Raw genomic sequence first — 21901 nt, 5'->3', positions numbered from 1 at the left:
TCACACATGCGCTGTTGTACCTGTCCGCACAAGCATTTTTATTCAAGTGTATAGGCTACAAACTCAACCAAAGTTGAAAGTGATACTGTTTTACAGTACTGCAGAACTTTACAATGTGGAGCGTCTCTGTTCTGAGGATAACATCCTACAAAATTAAGCAGAAATGCAATATGTTTGGAAGCCAAATATGTAGGGGGCCCTTTATATAAATATGGGGGCCCTTGGTAAAAATATTTAAGATTTGAAGATACAGTACAGTCCAAAAGTTTGGAACCACTAAGATTTTTAATGTTTTAAAAAGAAGTTTCGTCTGCTCACCAAGGCTACATTTATTTAATTAAAAATACAGTAAAAACAGTAATATTGTGAAATATTATTACAATTTAAAATAACTGTTTTCTATTTGAATATATTTCACAAAGTAATTTATTCCTGTGATGCAAAGCTGAATTTTCAGCATCATTACTCCAGTCTTCAGTGTCACATGATCCTTCAGAAATCATTCTAATATGCTGATCTGCTGCTCAAGAAACATTTAATGTGTACAATTGTACAAAATATTTGTGTACAATTTTTTTTTCAGGATTATTTGATGAATAGAAAGTTCAAAAGAACAGTGTTTATCTGAAATCTAATCTTTTGTAACATTATAAATGTCTTTACTGCCACTTTTGATTGATTTAATGCATCCTTGCTGAATAAAAGTATTCATTTCTTTCATTTCTTTTCAAAAAAATAAAAATAAAAATTCTTGAAAAACTTTTGAACGGTAGTGTATAATGCTACAGAAGCTTTGTATTTCAGATAAATGCTGTTCTTTTGAACTTTCTATTCATCAAGGAATCCTGAAAAAAAAAGTACACAACTGTTTTCAACATTGAAAATAATCATAAATGTTTATTGAGCAGCAGATCAGCATATTAGAATGATTTCTGAAGGATCATGTGACACTGAAGACTGGAGTAACGATGCTGAAAATTCAGCTTTGCATCACAGGAATAAATTACTTTGTCAAATATATTTAAATAGTACACAGTTATTTTAAATTGTAATAATATTTCACAATATTACTGTTTTTTACTGTATTTTTAATTAAATAAATGTAGCTTTGGTGAGCAGACGAAACTTGGTTCCAAACTTTTGGACTGTACTGTATGTAAGGTTTTTTTTCATTCCATGGTACAGGAATGTGCAGTATTGTTTTGGTCTCATTCCTCCAAGAATGTTTCACTCACAGTATTAATTTTGTTACAGAGACATTTTTTTTTAATTTCACGAGCAATAGAAATTAACTGGATAAACACTGAAGTACATTAAAAGTATTTTCTTTTTCACAATATACACGGTCCATTTGTTATGCTTTCTATTTGACCAAAAATGTTTAACGTTATTCTTTATATCATCACACATACAGATACACAGGAGATTAACATCATTTGTATACAGTGTCTAATATTTTTAAGCAGATTCAGCCACCAGCCAGTCGGTGATTTCTCTCTGGTTTTCAGACACCCATTTTATATTTGCTTTAGTCTTCTCAATGGCCTGTTCCAGAGCCGCTGTCCCTGATCCAAAGCCGATCTCTGAATTGTCACTCTTAAACTGCAGAAGCTTTTCAAAAAAAAAAAGAAATGAGTTTAAATAAAGTTAGAATTCAATTCCTACAATGTTATTGTTTTGTGTACCAAAGGAAAATACACACCTGATCAAGTTCGGATTCGGTTGAAAATGTTTTGGTTACGCCACTAATAAGGCTGGCAAAGTTAAAGGACCCAACACCATACCTAGGGACACAAACTCATTTTGTTCATCACAATACTGTATTTAAACTGTTTTTCAGTTAATTAAAATAGCCATTGACATTTCTGTATCAGTATGAGTTCATAAAGCTCACTCTGTGAACATATACGCCCAGTTCTTCCTCACAAAGTCCCAAGCCAACATCTGACCATCTGGGTTGGCAGCAATATCCACAATGACAGAGGTAGCGTCCTGTTTACGGATCATTGATGCATCAAGCGTGTACCCAAGGTACCTGTATTTATGACAAAATTATTTATATAATGATAGTCCTTTCTGCATATTCCCAAAAATACTATCTTGCAAACCTTTCTAAAAGCGTGCGATCTTTTGCACAAGCCAGGGATGACATGAGTTTGTCAGCTTCTATCGCGATGGTGGCGTTTTTAAACATCTGCCAGCCAAAGTCCCACTCTTCAGCGCCCCCTGTGGCAATAGCGCTGCAGTACACTGTAGACCTCAAGTTGGGGTGAATCCTTTCAAAAAGAGAACTGAATTAGATCTATGAAATAAATGTGGATGGTCCAGACTGAGAAGACTTTGTCTGTAGATTCTGTTTGTCTTACTTAACATTGGACTGCTTGACTGGAAGATCAAAATACTAATGCAGAGTGGATAAACTTACGGGTTGTGGTTTGGCTGGTCCATCCACTGTCTGTACCAGCCTGTGGTGAGATTTTGACATTCATCTACACCAGTGCTGCAGGCAAATCTAATGGCATTAACTTGATTGTACCTACACCGTGGAAAAAGAGTAACAAATATGTGCCAGTTATCTCCAATATATAATTGACATGAAATGAAAATGTCATCATTGATTACATTAAACAAAAGTTATGGATCACTTACTGGTCTGTATGGCTAGATGGCACTTGTGACCAACCTTCAGTAATAGTCTTGAAATGTTCAAATAGGGGGGTCACCTGCTTCTTGGTGTAGTTCTACAACAAGAAATTCAAAATTCACACTAATCTGAAATCGATATACATATAGCTCAGACACATATGTTTTTTTTTCGATATATGTGAAGTATTTTACAGACCTGTAAAAGTTCATAGACATCGGTTTGTGAAAACATGAGGTAGAAATAATCCAGGTTGTTGAGAGCAGACTGCCACGGCATATATTCCCTTTCTTCAAATAAGTATTTTGTAGTTTTTAGTGCTAAAGTGACAGGAATTATCTTCGCCCTTGAAAAAGAATTATGATTTAGTATGGAACATAATTTAAATGTGCATGCAAACACAAAAAAAATATATATTATATTATATTATATTGTTTAACAATTATATTTTAAATTTCCTGAACATGAGTAATTCCCCTTTATATTTTTGTATTTTTTGTTTATTATTATTATTATTATTATTATTATTCATATGTGTATATGGTATATGTATATTTACACATATTTTGCCTTGTAATAATATTTTGTTGTACTTTTTCTTTCAATAAACATTTGATTGCAAAAAACAATTATATTTTAAATCAAGAAATTGTACCAAATTCTCTTTATTTTTGCTATATGCTATATTACCTTGCAAGGTTAAATGCATCATCCACTATCTGAGCTCTGTTTATGACTGGGATGACCTTTAAAAAATAAATAACAAAAAATAAGAAAGAGATAAATGACATCAAATGTATTAATTATAACTCGGTCTGAGATTTTAAAAACACATCTGTGTTTTTCAGTGTTGGGAAAAAAAGTAATGCATTACAATATTGCGTTACTCCCTAAAAAAGTAACTTATTGCATTACTTAGTTACTTTTTATGGAAAGTAATGTGTTACGTTACTTTTGCGTTCTCATATGGGCTGGGCTGTTTGTTTGTTTGTTTTCATAACAACAAAAAAGTTCAATTTTTGGCAAATGTAAAGGCCCTTTCACTCCAAAAGTGAAATGAATAAGCCTCAGGCTGAAGGAAATGCAAATTCACGCCTGTACAGTAGAGGGCGCAGCTCAAACAAGTCTGTCAGCTGTGATGTGAATCCATTCTGGATTGCAAAAAAATAGGATGCAGAAGTTGTAAATGTATGCTCACATTTCGTCTAGAACTAGTCTCGAATAATCATCATGTTTACACAGCGCACACAACACCGCTGCACTTCCTCCTGATTTCTCTCAAAATGGCAACAGGAGAGGTGTCAGTCAATAAATGGGAATTTATAATAAATGCGTTACTTATTTGAAAAAGTAACTCCAATATTTAGTTGTAAATGTAAAAGTAATGCATTACTTTACTAGTTACTTGAAAAAAGTAATCTGATTACATAACTCGCGTTACTTGTAATGCGTTACCCCCAGTGCTAGTGTTTTTACCTCATGATTTGCAGTCAGCTGATTCAGGAGACGCTCCCAGTTCTCAGTGTCATAGTTCACTCTGTAATATCCTGTGATGTTCAGGTTCACCAGCACCCACTCATTTCCAGTCGTCTTCATATCATTGTGAAAAACTACATATAGATAATTATTTTGTTATATAGGCCTAGGCTTAATGATACTTGATTCAAAATAGTGAATTTGTCCCATTCAGAGCCTGTTGAAAGAACCAAATGACGCCATCAAAACAAAATAATTGTCAAATTATATTTGTGTTCATACCAGTTCTTTCCAGGAGCCAAAAGCGTGACTGCTGCACCTCTGCCTTCATCCAGTTGATGGGTACAATCCATTCATATCTATAAGAATCAGTAAAAATAGATATAACACTAAAGTAAATGGATCTTAGCACAACACTATCTGCTCAGGTAGCTTTGGAGATGAGTTTAGGCCTACTTGAATGGAGACGGCTGCAATGAAGACTCAGGATCCAGAAGGAAGTGCGTCTGAGAGACCTGGCCTGTCGTAGTGTTGACTGTGACCACTGGGAAGCCCATTTGAAGAACCCAGCGGTCCATGATATCTTTGACACTTAAGGGAAGGACTGTTCCAGTTTTATCAACAGCCTAGAGAGGTTAAATGAGAGTGATTAATCAACCAATAGAGGGCAGTACTGTCAAACTTTTTGAGTTAGTTTGGCTTTCTGAGTAAATTTTAATATTATATTTAAATATTAGTCAAGTAATTAGTTAAATGTAAATATGAGATCACATTTTTTTATTTTATTTTGATGCAACTCACAGTTTGAAGGTGATTCCACAGATCCTCACCGACTGTATTTTGATAGGCGAACGTGGTGAGATATGTCTGTAGTAATATAAGATTGTTGGGGGGATATCAGAGATAAAGAAAAAAAGTAATTATCTGATGTAATATAACTGTATTGTAATTTGCTCACATTTAGTCCTTGTACGAACACAGACTCGGTTAGGAAGTCTGACAGCATTCTCAACACTGACGCCCCCTGCAGGTTAGCAGAGAAATTAACACTGAGTTTGATACTCGTAATGTTTTTCAAAGTGAAGGAAGGTTTTTATACGTCCATCACCTTACTGTAGGAGACCGTATCAAACTGCTCATTGATCTGCTCTGGTTTTATAATATCTTCCTCCTTAGTGGACAGGGGATGGGAGGAGGCCAGAGCATCCACAGCAAAAACGCGGTGTACTTCTTTAAGGATGATCAAGTCTTTCTGTGAGAGCATAAGGTAATGTAAGCAACAGTTTTTTTTTCCTGTTTTTTTCTAATATACACGTTTTCATGTATAAATATATATATAATATATATAAATATATATATATAATAAATATATATTTATTATTTCAAAACCCTGTGTGACGTCAGAGACGCGGGAGATACAATAACGGTCACCTGAAGAAAATTACAAAAGGCGCGAGTAAGGTGTCCCGTAAATTTCACTTCAACAATACATTTTTTATAATTTTTTTCATTGTTATAACTCTCAATGTCTCCTCACAGGTCACCAAAACAAAGATGTGTCACGGTGGGCCGCATTTCAGCGACGGTATGTATGTTGCTTCAAATATTCGAAGGAAAACTATGGAGTCAAATTAATGCCTTAAAGTTTTGCACACAAATAAAGTTTTGCAAAACACAAAAAAGAATTGAGCAATAAAAAAATGTTTTGCAAACAAAAATAAAGAATTGCGAAGGAAAAATAAAGTATTGAGCAGAAAAAAATAAGTTTTGCAAACAAAAATAATAAATTGCAAAATAAAATAAAGTAGTGCAAAAATAAAAATATAATCAATTACAAAAATCAATGACAGCTGTAATCCTATTTTATCTTTGCCACATATTTTTCATGCTCAAACCTACTAAATCATTTGCAACGCTCATTTTATTCTGCGTTTCAGTCAAGCGTGCGCTCACGATACCGGTTTTCCTTTGCGCTGCACTTTTCTGTGCGGATCTCTTTATGGCACTGGTTTGACGTGGGGGTGGAGTCAAGAAACGGGGGCACGCCCCCGCGAAATGCATTGGAGGGGAACGTAATCGGCGACAGGTGAAATAATTCTTTGACGTGGTTAAAAATAATGAATGGTTTGTTTTTGTTGGTTTGTTTAGCATATGTTGTCGCCGATTACGACCCCCTCCAATGCATTTCTTATAGTAATATGACCCGTTGCGCTCTGTCTCACTGCCTGTATCCACTTTTGTGTCCTTAAACATTCGTTTTTTGGGATCGACAGCTTATAAAAACTTATTTCTGGGTTTTTTAGCTTGTTAGCTGTACACCTTGTCACACAGCACCTTTTAGGCATTGTTCTGTTTTTTGTAATGAGTCAGAAAAGACAAGAAGGCAGCCTGGAGACGGTTGGATTGTTTTTCCCCCCGGTGGGCGTGGTTTTCAGATTATAATAAACGCGCTCTGTCTCTATGCTTGATCTGTTCTCGGGTGAGTTTCCCGAAAGCATCGTTGGTAAACCATGGTCGTAACTCCCATTGAACTCTATTGGTAACGACCGAACTTGCGACCATAGTTCGCTTCGGGAAACACGTCCCTGTTCCGATCTGCATCTCCTGCCGATTACGTGTTTCGCGGGGGCGTGCCCCCGTTTCTTGACTCCACCCCCACGTCAAACCAGTGCCATAAAGAGATCCGCACAGAAAAGTGCAGCGCAAAAGAAAACCGGTATCGTGAGCGCACGCTTGACTGAAACGCAGAATAAAATGAGCGTTGCAAATGATTTAGTAGGTTTGAGCATGAAAAATATGTGGCAAAGATAAAATAGGATTACAGTTGTCACTGATTTTTGTAATTGATTATATTTTTATTTTTGCACTACGTTATTTTATTTTGCAATTTATTATTTTTGTTTGCAAAACTTTTTTTTTTCTGCTCAATACTTTATTTTTCCTTTGCAATTCTTTATTTTTGTTTGCAAAACATTTTTTTATTGCTCAATTCTTTTTTTTGTTTTGCAAAACTTGATTTGTGTGCAAAACTTTAAGGCATTAATTTGACTCCATAGAAAACGGCTAAACTACTAACTTCGTCGTGTGAACATGAAATTAGTTTAATGTAGTCACACAAATACACGTTAATAGATATAAATAAATGTTTATGACTTGTAAATTTCATAAATAATAAAAATATCATAAATAATTTCATAAATAAATAAAAAATCTCAACTGACCAACCATTAGCATCAGCAGTAGGTCCATTAGAAGTCATTAAAGGATTAGTCCACTTTTAAATAAACTTTTCCTGATAATTTACTCACCCCCATGTCAACCAAGATGTTCATGTCTTTCTTTCTTCAGTCGAAAAGAAATTCCAGAACATTCCAGGATTTTTCTCCATATAGGCTAGTGGATTTTAACAGCTACCAACAGGTTGAAGGTCCAAATTGCAGTTTCAGTGCACCTTCAAAGGGCTTTAAACGATAACAGACGAGGAATAAGGGTTATCTAGTGAATTTTTTTTAACTTATCTAGTGAAACGATCGGTCATTTTCGAAAAAAATACAACCGTTTATGCTTTATAAACACAAAATATCACCTCTACTTATGGAAAAAAATTAAACTGGCACCGCGTTCGTTCCGTAAGTAGAATAGGGAAGGCGTAGGACATTCAGCGTAAGCATTTTGAAGAATGCGGAAACGAGAAGTACGTTCAAGATGATATTTTGTGTTTATAAAGCATAAACGGTTGTATTTTTTTAAAAATGACCGATCGTTTCGCTAGATAAGATCCTTATTCCTCGTCTGGTATCGTTTAAAGCCCTTTGAAGCTGCACTGAAACTGCAATTTGGACCTTCAACCTGATGGTAGCCGTTGAAATCCACTACATGGGGAAAAATCCTGGAATGTTTTCCTCAAAAACCTTCATTTCTTTTCGACTGACGAAAGAAAGACATGAACATCTTGGATGACATGGGGGTGAGTAAATTATTAGGAAAAGTTTATTTAAAAGTGGACTAATCCTTTAAAGAGTGAAAACTCACCACGTTCCAAGACGGTTCAGCAAAGTCTGCACCAAGATATGACACATAAGAGGCGAAACCTTCATTCAACCAAACTTCATTCCACCACTTTAGAGTCACAAGGTTGCCAAACCACTGACCATAAACACAAACAAGCCATAATATTACACATATAGTCATTTAGAACCATTCATTATAATATTTTTTATAAATATGAGTACCATGTGAGCCAGTTCATGGGCTATAATGGTGGCCGTTCTCTCTTTGTTTGCATTAGAGGAAATGACTGGATCATATAGAAGGTTTGTCTCCCTGTACGTCACCAGCCCCCAATTCTCCATCGCCCCAAAGTAAAAATCCGGCAGGGCAATCTGATCTTTAAGGCAGAGAATTAAAAATCCTTATATATTATTTTTTCCCCTCAGGCAATAATCTTCATGAGATGATTTAGATGTTTAAACATACCTGATTTAGAGAGTGGATATGGTACACTGTAATAGTTTTCAAAAAACTTGAGGATTGGCCCAGTTATATTCAGAGCATAATCACCATGGCCGTCCTCAATGGCTTTCTTACGAGCCCATATACGTATCTGTTCAGAGCAAACATAATTTAGCCATATGCACCATGAGCACATATGCTGTAAAGCTCATTTTGTGGTCAATAAATGTAAGATTTATATCTTTTTAAACGGCTGTATTGCTCATGAAAGATGACTGATGGCCGTACCAAGGTGTCATTCGCTGATGTAACATTTGTGTAGTCACTGACAACCAGTGCCAGTAGATAGGAGGACATGTTCTTTGTGGGTTCGAATGTTGTCACAGTAACAGGCTGTCCATCAAGAATGGTGTCCACTTCCTCTGAATGAGGAAAACAAGAAGTAAATTAGATCTATCCATCTATCTAAGATCTATACAGGCTTTAAACCTTAAGGCCTTTTGAATTCAAACTTGTCCAGATAAACATGTAGCTGCCAAGGAACCCCAAATATAAAATAATTGACTTTTATATTTTATACATTTTTATATAATTTTCTGCACACTATTACAATACCTAAAGCAAAAAAAAAAAGAAACTAAACAACTACACTAATAAAATAATAATGATTAATCTCATGATTTCCAACCAGTCTTTAGAAAGCAGATTGAAAATGTAATAATGTAAACTTCAATAAATGTTACCTTTTTTTTCCTGAAATTTACCATGTATGCCCTTGCACCCTTGTTGCTGGCTCTTGGGGGTTCCTGGAGCCCAATTTATAAACCCCCATGTTCTAGTTTATATTATAGGGTAGTTAAAGGATTATTTCACTTTAAAATGAAAATTACCCCAAGATTTACTCACCCTCAAGCCATCCTAGGTGTATATGGCTTTTCTTTCTGATGAACACAATCGGAGTTATATTAATAAATATCCTGATGCATCCAGGCTTTATAATGGCAGTGAACGGGACAAACGACTCAAGAAAGTGACTCCATCCACATCTATCCATCATGAACGTACTAATAAAGGTTAATAAGTCATAAAGTAAAGTATCTAGCTTCCGCCAGACCGCCTTCCGTATTCAACTTACGAAAAAAGTGTAGGCGTAGGACATAGCGTAAGTGTTTTTAAAGGATCAGTTCACTTTTAAATTAAAATTTCCTGATAATTTACTCACCCCCATGTCATCCAAGATGTCCATGTCCTTCTTTCTTCAGTCGAAAAGAAATTAAGGTTTTTGATGAAAACATTCCAGGATTATTGTCCTTATAGTGGACTTCAATTGACCCCAAATGGTTGAAGGTCAAAATTGCAGTTTCAGTGCAGCTTCAAAGGGCTTTAAACAATACCAGATGAGGAATAAGGGTCTTATATAGCGAAACGATCGGTCATTTTCTTAAAACAAAATAAAATAAAATAAAATTTTACATGCTTTATAAACACAAATGCTCGCTTTGCAAGTGCTTCCGCCAGACCGCCTTCCGTATTCTTCAAAAAGCTTGTGCTGTATGTCCTACGCCTTCCCTATTCAACTCACAGATCGAACGCGGCGCCAGTTTAATTTTTTCCGTAAGTTGAATAGGGAAGGTGTAGGACATACAGCGTAAGCTTTTCGAAGAATACGGAAGGTGTTCTGGCGAAAGCACTTCCAAGGCGATCATTTGGGGTCAATTGAAGTCCACTATAAGGAGAATAATCCTTATCTGTAATTTCTTTTTGACTGAAGAAAGAAGGACATGGACATCTTGGATGGGGGTGAGTAAATTATCAGGAAATTTTAATTTGAAAGTGAACTAATCCTTTAACTGCAAGAGGCGTTACACTTTCTTCCTAAGTTGAACACGGAACACGTTTGTATCGCTCAGTGCCATTATAAAGCTTGGATGCTTCAGGATATTTATTAATATAACAACGATTGTGTTCATCAGAAAGAAGAAAGTCATATACACCTAGGATGGCTTGAGAGTGAGTGAAGCTTGGGGTAATTTTCATTTTAAAGTGAACCAATCCTTTAACATAGTCAACAAGTGTGTGAAGAAACTGTCTCTAGTAAAACTGACCAATTTCCATTCCATTGGACAGGGCCACAGTTCCTCTGTCATGGATGAGAGTGATGTAGAAAACCGCTCTCATTGCAGGCTCATCGAAACACGGGAAGGTCTTGCGAGCATGTGTGGGATGCATCTGGCTGGTGGCAACTATCCTGGAGGAAATAATTATCATTATATCGCAAAGATAAAATGTTCCTAACACCAGAGGTAGGTAAAGACCATAAAATAAGCTCCGGGTTATTAGTATACCATGATGATTGAATCCCCCATACATGAGAAATCCTTCTGGATGTTATGTAATGCTCAAACATAAAAAACACGCATAAAACGCTTATTCATGGATCCAGTAAGTAATCTTCCCCTTTTATATAATGGTACAAAGGTTAAACAGACATAAAGCAGCCAAGAGATTCATCAAACAAACATGAGACCTGCCAACTGCAATAGCCTTGATGCTGATCTTGATATCTCAGATGTTTTTGCCACCTGAGAGTTTATTATGTACAGTTTAGATCTCCTGACTGGTGGTATTGCAGGTCAAATCATAGTTGGACTTACTTTTTCTCTCCATTCTCATCATATTCACTCCGGTAGAACCCTGCCAAGTCATCTGCGAGTTCTCCCACAAACTCTGTGTAAAGCTCATAGAGCTCTCCAGCTTTCAGTTTGCCCTTCAACTGTATGACGAGGTACTGCGTCGTCTCCTGCATCCAGGTTTTCTGTATTGAGGGCGCTACTGCAGTACCAAGCGCAGAGAGTTTGGCCAGATATCCATCTGTTGAGGTCAGGTTCAGCTTATTGGAGTGAATGAGGATGAGATCGGTCTCCCTCAGACATTTGAAGACCACGCTAGAATTTCCAGTAAACACGAATAGGCCATAAATGTTCGGCTGAAGTCGAGGCCAGAGAGTGATGTTGTAGTAGTTTGGAAACAGAGTGTCTGGTAGACGATACTCGTTCCAGGGCTCAGCAGGAACTTCTGTAGAAGAAAGGAGTTGAATGGTCCACAACCCAACAATGGTGGCCAACGATGCCATTCCCAGTAAAGTGCATCCAACGCAAGTTGCACTAAAATAGATTCTCATCTCTATCTCCACAGGTCAGCTAAGATCAGACCAAACTGTGATGGCATTTTATTTATTCTTCCCACCTTCTCTCCTCCCAAAGGGTATAATGGCTCATCCATTAACACTGAGACTAGCCAGTGAAAGAATCTGGTAACCTGATAAGTTGAGGTGCACTAAGATAATATATTATGGCATGTGTCATCCCTGACATGTTTATGCAGCCATTACTCTTAATGGTTAAATGTAATGCTGAAAACCGTGGGAAGAAGTTTAGAAAAGCAAGCATGCCTGCGTCACAGCTGTGAAATTATCTGATGTAGTCTAAAAAGTTTTTAATGAATGTAAGTCAGTGTAAAAGATTTAAATTGTGAATAAAAAATAATTTTGTGCTCTACAAAAATATTTTACAAAAAAAAATGATGGTTATTGTTTACCATCTGAAAGACACAGTAACATAAAATACTACAATGCAAAAGATTGAAAATTGGCTAGTACAAGAAAGTTTGTGGATTTAGGTGTTTATTTTCATTAGACAAAATATTAAAATGAGAAATACCAAAGAGTTCTGCAGTATTTGCATATTCAGTTCATTTTAGCTTCATAAAATTTTATACAAAAATAATCAAAGAGGAAATGAACATGAGGCACACTTTAAAGAAAGATATTTATATACTGTACATCATCATAGGAAGAAAGTAGGTCTGGAAAAAATCGCAATTTAGAACATCCTGAATAATAAATAATCATTTTCTTTAATGCTATAACCCTCTAGGCCAAGCAAAACAATGTCCCAGTGTTACTCTCCTCCTCAGAGCAAGCAAGCTACCGTATGTTCATCTTTAAAGCTTACTTTGGCTTTTGAACCATTCTAAGACTGCATTTTTGTTCTCATCGACCCATTTGATGTTGGCGGTAGTCCTCTCGATAGATTGCTGAATGGCAAGGGTTCCGGATCCGAAGCCTATGTCGGCGTTGTCATCCCTGAACTGTATCAGCTTTAAAACAGATTGAGAAACATTCAGATGTAAGTATCTGTTGTACAAGATGATAATAAATAAAGAGGAAGATGACATACCTGTTGCAGTTCAAACGGAGTTGAGAATCTCTTTGTGACACCGTTGATCAGATTGGAGAAAGAGAAAGATCCACCTCCATACCTAATGGAAAATGAAAAGTGGATATGCAGCTATAGAAAACTGCTATTTGTATTTTTAAGCAAATAATAGCGTAGTCTCTCAGTATTTTTTCTTACTGATTGAAAATGAACTCCCAGTTGGCTCTAACAAAATCCCAAGCCAACGATTGACCGACCACGTTGCTTGCAATGCTGATGATGGTAGAAGTGGCATCTTGCTTCCGAATTAGCGATGAATTTAAGGTGTAACTGAGATACCTACAACATCAATTAAAGCACATGTATTTAGCTAAATACAACAAGAGATCCATGTAATTGTTAGCATTAACCTGCGGTGAGCTCACCTGTTCAGTAACCACGGCTCTGTGGCACATGCCATTGCAGCTCTCAGTTTATCTTTCTCAGTAGCAACATTGGTTTTTTCAAACATTTTCCAAGCAAAGTTCCACTCCTCTTCACCACCAGCAGCAATGGCACTGCAGTACACTACAGACCTCAAGTTGGCCTTAATACTGATGAAGAGAAAAAAATATATAGTGGCAGATTAAAGAAAGTTAAATGGCAATCTATTAATTCAATGTAATCAGATGATATTTTTACAATCTACACAAGTACAGAAGTACTGACATACTGTGAAGACTCATGAAACAAAATACAGTGCCCCCCAAAACATATATATTTTAAGTATTTGGACATGTATAAAATAAAAAATGTAAACGTACCAGGTTTCAAATTATTCTAAACTTTTTCTAAAAATTAACTTCTCTACGGAAGAGGATTAGGGCCAAGCAATAATAAAAAAATAAAACCATCTCGAGAATAAAGGTGTTAAATTTCGAGAAAAAACTCGTTAAATTTCGAGAAAAAAGTTGAGATAAAATGTTGAGAATAAACTCGTTAAATTACGAGAAAAAACTTGTTAAATTATGAGAAAAATGTCGTTAAATTTCGAGAAAAAAGTCGAGATAAAATGTTGAGAATAAACTCATTAAATTATGAGAATAAACTCATTAAATTATGAGAATAAAGTCATTAAATTACGAGAAAAAAGTCGGTAAATTATGAGAACAAATTCGTAATTTAACGAATTTGTTCTCGTAATTTAACAACTTTTTTCTCATAATTTAATGACTTTATTCTCAACATTTTATCTCGACTTTTTTCTCGAAATTTAACGACATTTTTCTCATAATTTAACGAATTTGTTCTCGAAATTTAACGATTTTTTTCTCGTAATTTAATTCCTTTATTCTCAACATTTTATCTCAACATTTTTCTCGAAATTTAACAAGTTTTTTCTCGTAATTTAACGAGTTTATTCTCAACATTTTATTTCGACTTTTTTCTCGAAATTTAACAAGTTTTTTCTCGAAATTTAACAACTTTAATCTCGAGATGGTTTTATTTTGTTATTATTGCTTGGCCCTAATCCTCTTCCGTACTTCTCTGAGCCACGAAAAATGTTTAATTTATTACATTCACAGACATGATCTAATAATTTTTGAGTTTTTAAGTACTTTTTGTAATATATTTTAAAACATATTTTTTGCTTTATACTTTAAAACCTAATCATTTAAAATCTTTTGTTTTGTGTTCATTTGTGTATTCATAATACCAGTGATTGTTATAAACATTAGAAACATTTATAAGTATGTAGTCTGCACCAGTATACATTTTAACCATACTGCACTCAGGAAAGATCGTCAGACACTCTCTAAGATTTCTATTTACTGCTGATTGAAACTCACGGGTTGACATCTTCATTCTCCATCCACTCTTTGTACCATCCATTTACTAGAGTCGTACAGTTTTCCAACCCAGTACTGCAGGCAACTCTGAGCGCATTTATTTGATTATATCTGCAGATAGGAAGGCATGAATACAGTGAATAAAGGCTTGAGAGCAAATTTAAGCATTTATCATCTCTATATGTTCGTGACTTACTGGTCAGTATGTCCTTCTGGCACATCTGCCCAATTTGTAAGATCTGTAAAGTGTCTAAACAAAGGTTTCACCTGTTCTCCGAGATACACCTGCAGGTATGAAATAATGTGATGTTAGAGTTCAAGCTCAGTTCAGTTCAGGCTCAGTAAAATAGACGAAGCTTACCTGCATAGGGCCGTACAGCTCCGTGCGATCAAACATGAGGTAAAAGTAGTCCAGGTTGTCAAGAGCAGACTCCCATGGCATGTACTCTGTTTCCTTGTCGAGGAAGAGTGTGGTTCTTAGAGCCAATGTTGTGGCAATATGTTTAGCTCTGTAAAGGGCAGAGATGCTTTTTAGCATCTGAACTGACTGGAAATTACACTCATAACTTTGAAGAATGAAGTTTGCATCTTACTTGGCCAGGTTAAAAGCATCATCAATTATCTGTGCCCGGTTAATAACGGGAATGCTCTGAGAATAGAAAACAAATTTGAAAAGATTGATGTCAGTTATGTTGGTTTATGCTGAACAATAAACAATCAAAATATTTAAACACTGTATCAAACTATAAGTATTTTTAACAATGTCCCCTGCTTTTTTAATAAATGTATTTCTTCTTACCTGTGTGGATGTCTGGAGAGCATTAAGTAGGCGTTCCCAGTTTTCATTATCATAGTTAACCCTATAGTATCCTGTCACATTGATGTTGGCCAGAACCCACTCATTTGCATTTATTTTCATGTCATCTAGTTGATCTAAATTAGAAAAGGAAAGCAGAAATACATGGATTTATGTTAAAGCATATAATCTTGTCCTTTATTAACATCCAATGATATATAATTAAATGCAAAGGTCAAACAAACTTTAAAAATGTGTCATCGTTATCATTGCTTTCTTTTCTCGGTGGAACATAAAAAATGAAATTTAGCAGAATGTCCAAGCTGTTCAATGAAAATCATTTAATGAAAGTGGATGTTGACCACAGCTGCCAAGTAAGATTTTCAGTCAATAGTAATTTAAATTTCAATCTGTTCTCACACAAAGTTATCATATGCCTTTAGAAGATTTGGAATATAGAATACAAATTGTGTGGAATAATTTAATTTTGCTTGTTTGGAGCTTGACAGCCCTAGGTCTTCATCCACTGTCATTGAATGAAACAGAGCAGTTTGGGTATACTGCTAAACTTCTCCTCTGGGGTTCCACATAAGAAAGGAGTTCCATACCGGTTTGTAACAACATAAAGTTAAATAAATAATGACAAAATTATATATATGAATGTATCCATACAAAGCAAATGACCCTCAATACATCTAAAATAAATACATAGTAGATTTTATGCAGCTAATCAACGTTAAAATGTACTTAATAATTATAAAAAAATTGGATATAATTATAAATAACCGCCATTTTACAGAAATAATGTTTACAGAATAATGTTAAAGTGTTAAAATAAATGGTAATTCTAACTTCGCGCTCATAGTTTGGATAAGAATACATCATGTCCAGTCGCATATACGGTCTAGCCACAGTTCAAATATTTAAATGCATCTGAATCTCAAATCGGATCCGAAATTTCCGCATTCGCATATGATCGGAACTCCAGGCAGCTCCCGTACTACTTTTCATTGGAAATTAATGTCTTCTGGTCCAACAGCTGTCGTTTGTTGTGTGCAGTGGAAAGGCGGCTTCAGTGTCACTCACCAGTTTTCTGTAGTAGCCATTTTGTTGGTTTTTCTGTTCCTGTCTTTGTCCATGTAATTGGTACAAACCACTCATAGCTACAAGAAAAAAAGAACATTTCACAAATATGATAGAGTAATTTCACATTTTAACAAAACCTTGTGGTGGATATTTTAGTATTGTATTGTATATCTAGGCCTCATAATTGAAATCAGTAATAGTTGCTTTTTAAATATTATTTTTCCCAAAATATTTTGTTTACATACTTAAACTCTGATGGCTTGTCTGGTTTAGTGGTAGGGTCTAGAAGGAAATGCTCCTGTGTGATCGCTCCAGTTGTAGTGTTGATAGTGACCACAGGGAAGCCCATTTGAAGAACCCAGCGATCCATAATTTCTTGCACAGATTTGGGCAGAATGTAGCCAGTCTTGTCCACAGCCTGCAACATTTCATATATGAGCAATTGTGTTTTGTGCCAACAAATTTGATAATTATACTGCTGAACATTCTTGTTTAATTGCAACGTACCGCTTGAAGATGGACCCAAAGGTCTGTGTACACTGTGTTGTCGAATTGGAAATGATCCAGATAGGTCTGTTGAAACAAATTTGTCATGAATGTACAAAAACATTCTCCAAATCAAAAGCATATTCAATATTTACTGTATGGCACAACATGGAATAGCGTGCAGGGGGAACTTACTTGAAGGCCTTGCTTAAACAATTCCTCAGTCAGAAAATCAGATAGCATCCTAAGTACTGATGCCCCCTAGAGGAAGAGACTGCATGTTATCAGACAAACCACATGTAATCAGCATGTTCTTGATTTTGAAACATTATAGTCAACTTAGCAAACAGTTCCCACGCTACCTTACTGTAGGAGATCGTATCGAACACTTCACTAATTTGCTCCGGTCTTTGGACATCCTCTTCTTTAGATGACAAAGGGTGAGATGAGGCCAGTGCATCTATAGCAAAAACTCGGTGCACATCATTAAGAACGATCAGATCTTTCTGTGGGATAGAAATAGAGGAGTCGGTTATGATCTGCTCTTAGTGATAGCTTTTGGCATCTAGCATTAGCGCCCTGGCTTTTAGCTTCAAACACTCACAATGTTCCAATTCGGCTCAGCTTTATCCGCCCCAAGATATTCTACGTAAGATGCAAAACCTTCATTGAGCCACAGGTCATTCCACCACCTGATAGTCACAAGGTTGCCAAACCACTAAAAAAGAAACAGGAAGATGGCGAAAAGTAAACTTGATAAAAGTTGATAAAAAGTACTTCTGTAAATCATTTTCCATTTGGAGATTCAAATTGGAAAAAAACGACTTCTGATCATACCTGATGGGCAAGTTCGTGGGCAATAACAGTAACAATCCTCTCTTTGTTTCCATTTGAGGATATTTCATCATCATACAGCAGGGCCGTCTCTCTGTATGTGATTAAGCCCCAGTTTTCCATTGCACCGGCATTGAAATCTGGCAGAGCGATTTGATCTGTGCAACATTTTGAGGAATGAGTTAACTGTCATTTCAATAATGAAACAATTTCATTGACTCATAAAATACAGGTCATAACAACTAAATAAACCTTTTTTTAAAAAAACATTTCTCGAGCTCTGCTCATAGACTCTTACCTGATTTGGGCAGTGGATAGGGGACACTGTAATACTCCTCAAAGAATTTCATAATCGGTCCAGTCACATTGAGTGCATACTGCCCTTGTCCTGCATCTATGGCTTCTTTGCGGGCAAAAATTCGAATCTTTTTGAAAAAAACGACAGCATGCAATTTTTTAGTAGATGAACACATGTTGTTTTCTGAGATATCTTTGTTAAAGTGGGCATTAGGTTTCATTATTAAATAGGAGTTTTCTCTAAAGACCTTGTGAAAAGATAATTACCTGCAGGTTATCATCTATTTGTTCAATGTAGGTAAAATCACTGACAATAAATGCCAACAAATATGTTGACATTACTTCTGTTGGCTCAAATGTTGTTTTGGTTAGAAGAGTACCTTCTTCTGTGATGTTAGCTTCCTCTGAAAGTCAAAAAGAGATATTGACCGATAAAACTTTATGCAGCCAAATACTTTTGAAGGCTCGCACGCGCGTGTGTGCGCAAGGCAGAACCCGTGTACATATGTTCATAAAAATGAAGTATAATAGAAATAATGTTGTCAATAACTTGCTATAGCCTATCTATGTTAAATGTAGGCCTACTAAAAATCATTAAGAAGCTGAATAAATGGACCATAAAATGGTCATAATTGGAATAATCTTCGGACTCATCACATCTGAAATTATGCAATGATCAATCTGAAATTCCAAAGCCAGAGTCGAATCGGTTGAATTCAAACTTGGACTGTATTGAACAGCCATTTTTTTACATTATTGAAATAGATCCGCAATGCAAAGTCATAATGATGGATATAGGATACTGTAGTGCTGTTGTTGTCATTCCTAGAAAAGTTTTTACCATTTTTTCTGCATGTTTTAAAGTGATAATATCTTATTCATATTAAAGTCCTGGGACTCATCTGCATAAGACACATTCCTCGCATTCCCTTTTCTTTTTTCCATTCACTGACAAGATAATATAACACAAAGTAGGCCTATAGCTTTATAAATGTGTATTAATGTTTAATAAAATGAAAATATTAAAAACTTTATTAGATTTGCGATGTTGGTAACTTTGGAAATGCGTCATCACAGTCTGTGAAAAGGGTCCATAGTTTTTTCTAGTAATGTATTACTTTATAAAATGAGTATATGTGTAGTGCAACCAAACACTACATCACTGTTTTTAAGCTAATAGAACAATTAAACTTTTTAACTGCACAGTCTTCTCTCTTTCATATATTGCCCCCTTTGGAATTATAAGGTTCTATCTGCATTCTGAGCAGTTCTGAGATATTGCGCTTCAAAGTTTTTGCATTCCATTGGACTTTATAGATAGAACCTTTTTGTTTTCTAAATAAAAAGTCCCCAAATGTACTCAACATTACCAAAAACATCACATAATGCAAATAATTTGTCACAGAATAAGAATATGTGAATAACTATGACAAAATGAAACTAATAATTTTGACAAAAATGTCAGATAGAACCTTATAATTCCAAGGGGACAGTGAATTTATTCCAGATTATTGTTTATTTTAATTATAAAAATAAAAAAGTATAAAAAAGTAACTTCGGTAACACTTTACAATAAGGTTCATTAGTTAACTACATTAGTTAACATGAACTAATAATGAACTGCACTTCTACAGCATTTATTAATCTGTGTTAATGTTAATTTCAGTATTTACTAATACATTATTAAAATCTTGTTAACATTAGTTAATTCACTAACATGAACAAACAATTAACAACTGTATTTTCATTAACTAACGTTAACGAAGATTAGTAAATACAGTAACAAATGTATTGCTCATGGTTAGTTCATGTTAGTTAATACATTAACTAATGTTTAACTAATGAACCTTATTGTAAAGTGTTACCGTAACTTCACTATAGCTACTTTTTGTTTGTAGGTGTTAGTATAGGTAACAAATTTTTCAAAGCAGTGCTCATTTACCTATCACAACACCATTGGAGAGGGCTACGGTTCCTCGATCGTGGAGAAGAGTGATGTTGAACACCGCTTTCATTGCAGGTTCATCAAAGCAAGGGAACGCCTTCCTAGCATCTGTTGGCTGCATCTGGGTTGTTGCGACCACTCTGAAGAACAACAAAGGTTTTTACTATATATGAAAGGTCTTTCAGAACAGAAGAAAAAAGACAGGACAGATCAACTTCTTACTTCTCCACTCCATTCTCGTTGTATACACTTCGGTAGAAGCCGCCCAAGTCATCCGCAAGCTCGCCCACAAATTCTGTGTAGAGTTCATAGCTTTCCTTAGCAGTTAATTTACCTTTCAGGTGAATAGCCATATACTGTGTTTTTGGGTACATCTTTATTGAGTCAATGGAAGGAGCTGTTTTGCTTCCAAGTGCTGTCAAGGTGACTGGGTCTGAAATGTTCAGCTTATTGGAGTGAATGAGGATGAGGTCTGTCTCTTCCACACATTCGAAGATCACGCTGGACTTCCCTGTGAAGATGTAGAGACCATTTGCATCGAGGTTGAGCCGTGGCCACAGATTGACATTGTAGGATTGAGGTCTGAGAGTTTGAGGAAGGCGCCACTGGTCCCATGGTTCATTGGATGGTGCTGTTGTTGTTGTTGGAGCTGATGTCGTTGTTGTGGGTTTAACCTCATTGTTCTTGGACTTCTCTTGGGAGTAGACCACAGAGAGGGCAATGATTGTGGCTACTGCTGCAGCACCAACCACAACCAGTACTATCCCGACAGCTTTACTGATGACGAAACCCTTTCCCATGCTTGAGGAATGACAGGATGAGAGGAATGAAATTGACATCTACACAACTTTTTATTTAAAGGACGGGAGGTCTCTCCTCCCACATGGATTAATGGTTCATCTATTAACAAAGCACAGCTCCAGTGTACAAGAGGGCGTTTTAGAAAGTTATTGATGCCTGATGTGTTTTTGAAATGTGGTGAAGTCATTAAAATACAATCATGAGTGCTGTTACTCACTGTTTCAGTGATGTGATCAAATCCATATGGCTAAAAATAAATTTTTTGCCCAAAAATGTTTGAGACAAATTGTAAAAAAAATTCCAAATTACCAAAACATTCAAAAATGAACCACAATATATTACAAAAGTAACAAGCAAAACAGTGAAAACACTGGTATAAAGGAACTATTTTTTACATATATTTCTACAGTGCTATATATATATATATATATATATATATATATATATATATATATATATATATATATATAATATAAAATGTTTATATTTGTAGCAATAGCCAACAATACATTGTATTGGTCAAAATGATTGATTTTTCTTTTATGCCAAAAATCAATACGATGTTAAGTAAAGATCAAGTTACACAAAGACATTTTGTAAATTTCCTACCATAAATATATCAAAAAGTAATTTTTGTAAGCAATGTGCATTGCTAAGGACTTCATTTAGACAACTTTAAAGGTGATTTCTCAATATTTTGATTTTTTTGCACCCTCAGATTCCAGATTTTCAAATAGTTGTATCTCAGCCAAATCCTATCAAACCATACATCAATGGAAAGCTTATTTATTCAGCTTTCAGATGATGTATAAATCTCAATTTCTTAAAAAATTTACCCTTATGACTGGTTTTGTGGTCCAGGGTCACATATGTAAAAATTGGCCTAAAGATATATCTGGGAAAAAATCACTAAAATACATTTAATACATTTATATGAATATATTTTCTTCTTGATATATGATATAAAAACATAAATAAACAAATGTTGCATGTATTAAACATATATTGTAGATTTAAACTAAATATTAGTGCAGACTA

At 35.3% G+C, this 21901-nt stretch overlaps 3 protein-coding genes across 7 annotated transcripts in view; 1 reads left to right on the top strand and 2 right to left on the bottom strand.

Moving 5' to 3' along the window:
- Nucleotides 1-1095: 1095 nt before the first annotated feature.
- Nucleotides 1096-12096, bottom strand: LOC125246900 (aminopeptidase N). The gene is made up of 20 exons (XM_048158008.1): nucleotides 11227-12096; nucleotides 10678-10820; nucleotides 8861-8994; nucleotides 8597-8723; nucleotides 8353-8507; nucleotides 8153-8266; nucleotides 5229-5372; nucleotides 5079-5144; nucleotides 4922-4987; nucleotides 4577-4746; nucleotides 4403-4479; nucleotides 4121-4254; nucleotides 3335-3390; nucleotides 2843-2990; nucleotides 2650-2741; nucleotides 2426-2536; nucleotides 2109-2276; nucleotides 1895-2035; nucleotides 1703-1784; nucleotides 1096-1611 (listed from the first exon to the last, which is right to left on the bottom strand). The coding sequence occupies exons 1-20, from the start codon at nucleotides 11751-11753 to the stop codon at nucleotides 1459-1461; spliced, it is 2808 nt and encodes a 935-aa protein (XP_048013965.1). The 5' UTR covers nucleotides 11754-12096; the 3' UTR covers nucleotides 1096-1458.
- wu:fa25f02 (uncharacterized protein C11orf24) overlaps nucleotides 5660-21901 on the top strand; it is a 37759-nt gene continuing 21517 nt past the window's right edge. The window contains exons 1-2 of one of the 5 annotated variants that reach the window (XM_048158011.1): nucleotides 5660-5705; nucleotides 8409-8514. Coding sequence is in view for 1 of the 5 variants with exons in the window: in XM_048158009.1 (XP_048013966.1) it covers nucleotides 5675-5705 (31 nt within the window). In the remaining 4 variants the exon portion in view is untranslated. Of the gene's footprint in view, nucleotides 5706-8143; nucleotides 8255-8408; nucleotides 8515-10755; nucleotides 10876-12651; nucleotides 12760-21901 lie in introns of those variants that run through there. The other 4 variants (XM_048158014.1, XM_048158015.1, XM_048158009.1 and 1 more) reach the window with 4 other exon arrangements.
- Nucleotides 12241-21055, bottom strand: anpepb.1 (alanyl (membrane) aminopeptidase b, tandem duplicate 1). The gene is made up of 20 exons (XM_048158007.1): nucleotides 20285-21055; nucleotides 20060-20202; nucleotides 18385-18521; nucleotides 18119-18245; nucleotides 17824-17978; nucleotides 17591-17704; nucleotides 17349-17492; nucleotides 17182-17247; nucleotides 17008-17073; nucleotides 16746-16918; nucleotides 16501-16577; nucleotides 15418-15551; nucleotides 15212-15267; nucleotides 14980-15127; nucleotides 14815-14903; nucleotides 14619-14729; nucleotides 13215-13382; nucleotides 12988-13128; nucleotides 12811-12892; nucleotides 12241-12730 (listed from the first exon to the last, which is right to left on the bottom strand). Exons 1-20 carry the CDS (start codon nucleotides 20899-20901, stop codon nucleotides 12575-12577), a joined length of 2904 nt encoding a protein of 967 aa, XP_048013964.1. The 5' UTR covers nucleotides 20902-21055; the 3' UTR covers nucleotides 12241-12574.

Source organism: Megalobrama amblycephala, linkage group LG15 (genome assembly GCF_018812025.1).
Source record: "Megalobrama amblycephala isolate DHTTF-2021 linkage group LG15, ASM1881202v1, whole genome shotgun sequence".
NCBI lineage: Eukaryota > Metazoa > Chordata > Actinopteri > Cypriniformes > Xenocyprididae > Megalobrama > Megalobrama amblycephala.
Note: the sequence above shows the minus strand (reverse complement) of the source record. Positions and strands in the feature narration are given on the sequence as shown.

Bases quoted from the DNA above. Each gene is read 5' to 3' on its own strand.
- anpepb.1 (XM_048158007.1), bottom strand. From the start codon at position 20,901: ATGTCAATTTCATTCCTCTCATCCTGTCATTCCTCAAGCATGGGAAAG. The intron at 17,705-17,823 runs GTATGATCAGAA...TTTCTTTTTTAG, and splicing joins CCCACGAACTTGCCCATCAG to TGGTTTGGCAACCTTGTGAC. The intron at 14,904-14,979 runs GTAAGCTTCGTC...TCATACCTGCAG, and splicing joins AGCTGTACGGCCCTATGCAG to GTGTATCTCGGAGAACAGGT.
- LOC125246900 (XM_048158008.1), bottom strand. From the start codon at position 11,753: ATGAGAATCTATTTTAGTGCAACTTGCGTTGGATGCACTTTACTGGGA. The intron at 8,267-8,352 runs GTACTCATATTT...GTTTATGGTCAG, and splicing joins CCCATGAACTGGCTCACATG to TGGTTTGGCAACCTTGTGAC. The intron at 4,747-4,921 runs GTGAGTTGCATC...TAACCTCTCTAG, and splicing joins TGTGGAATCACCTTCAAACT to GCTGTTGATAAAACTGGAAC.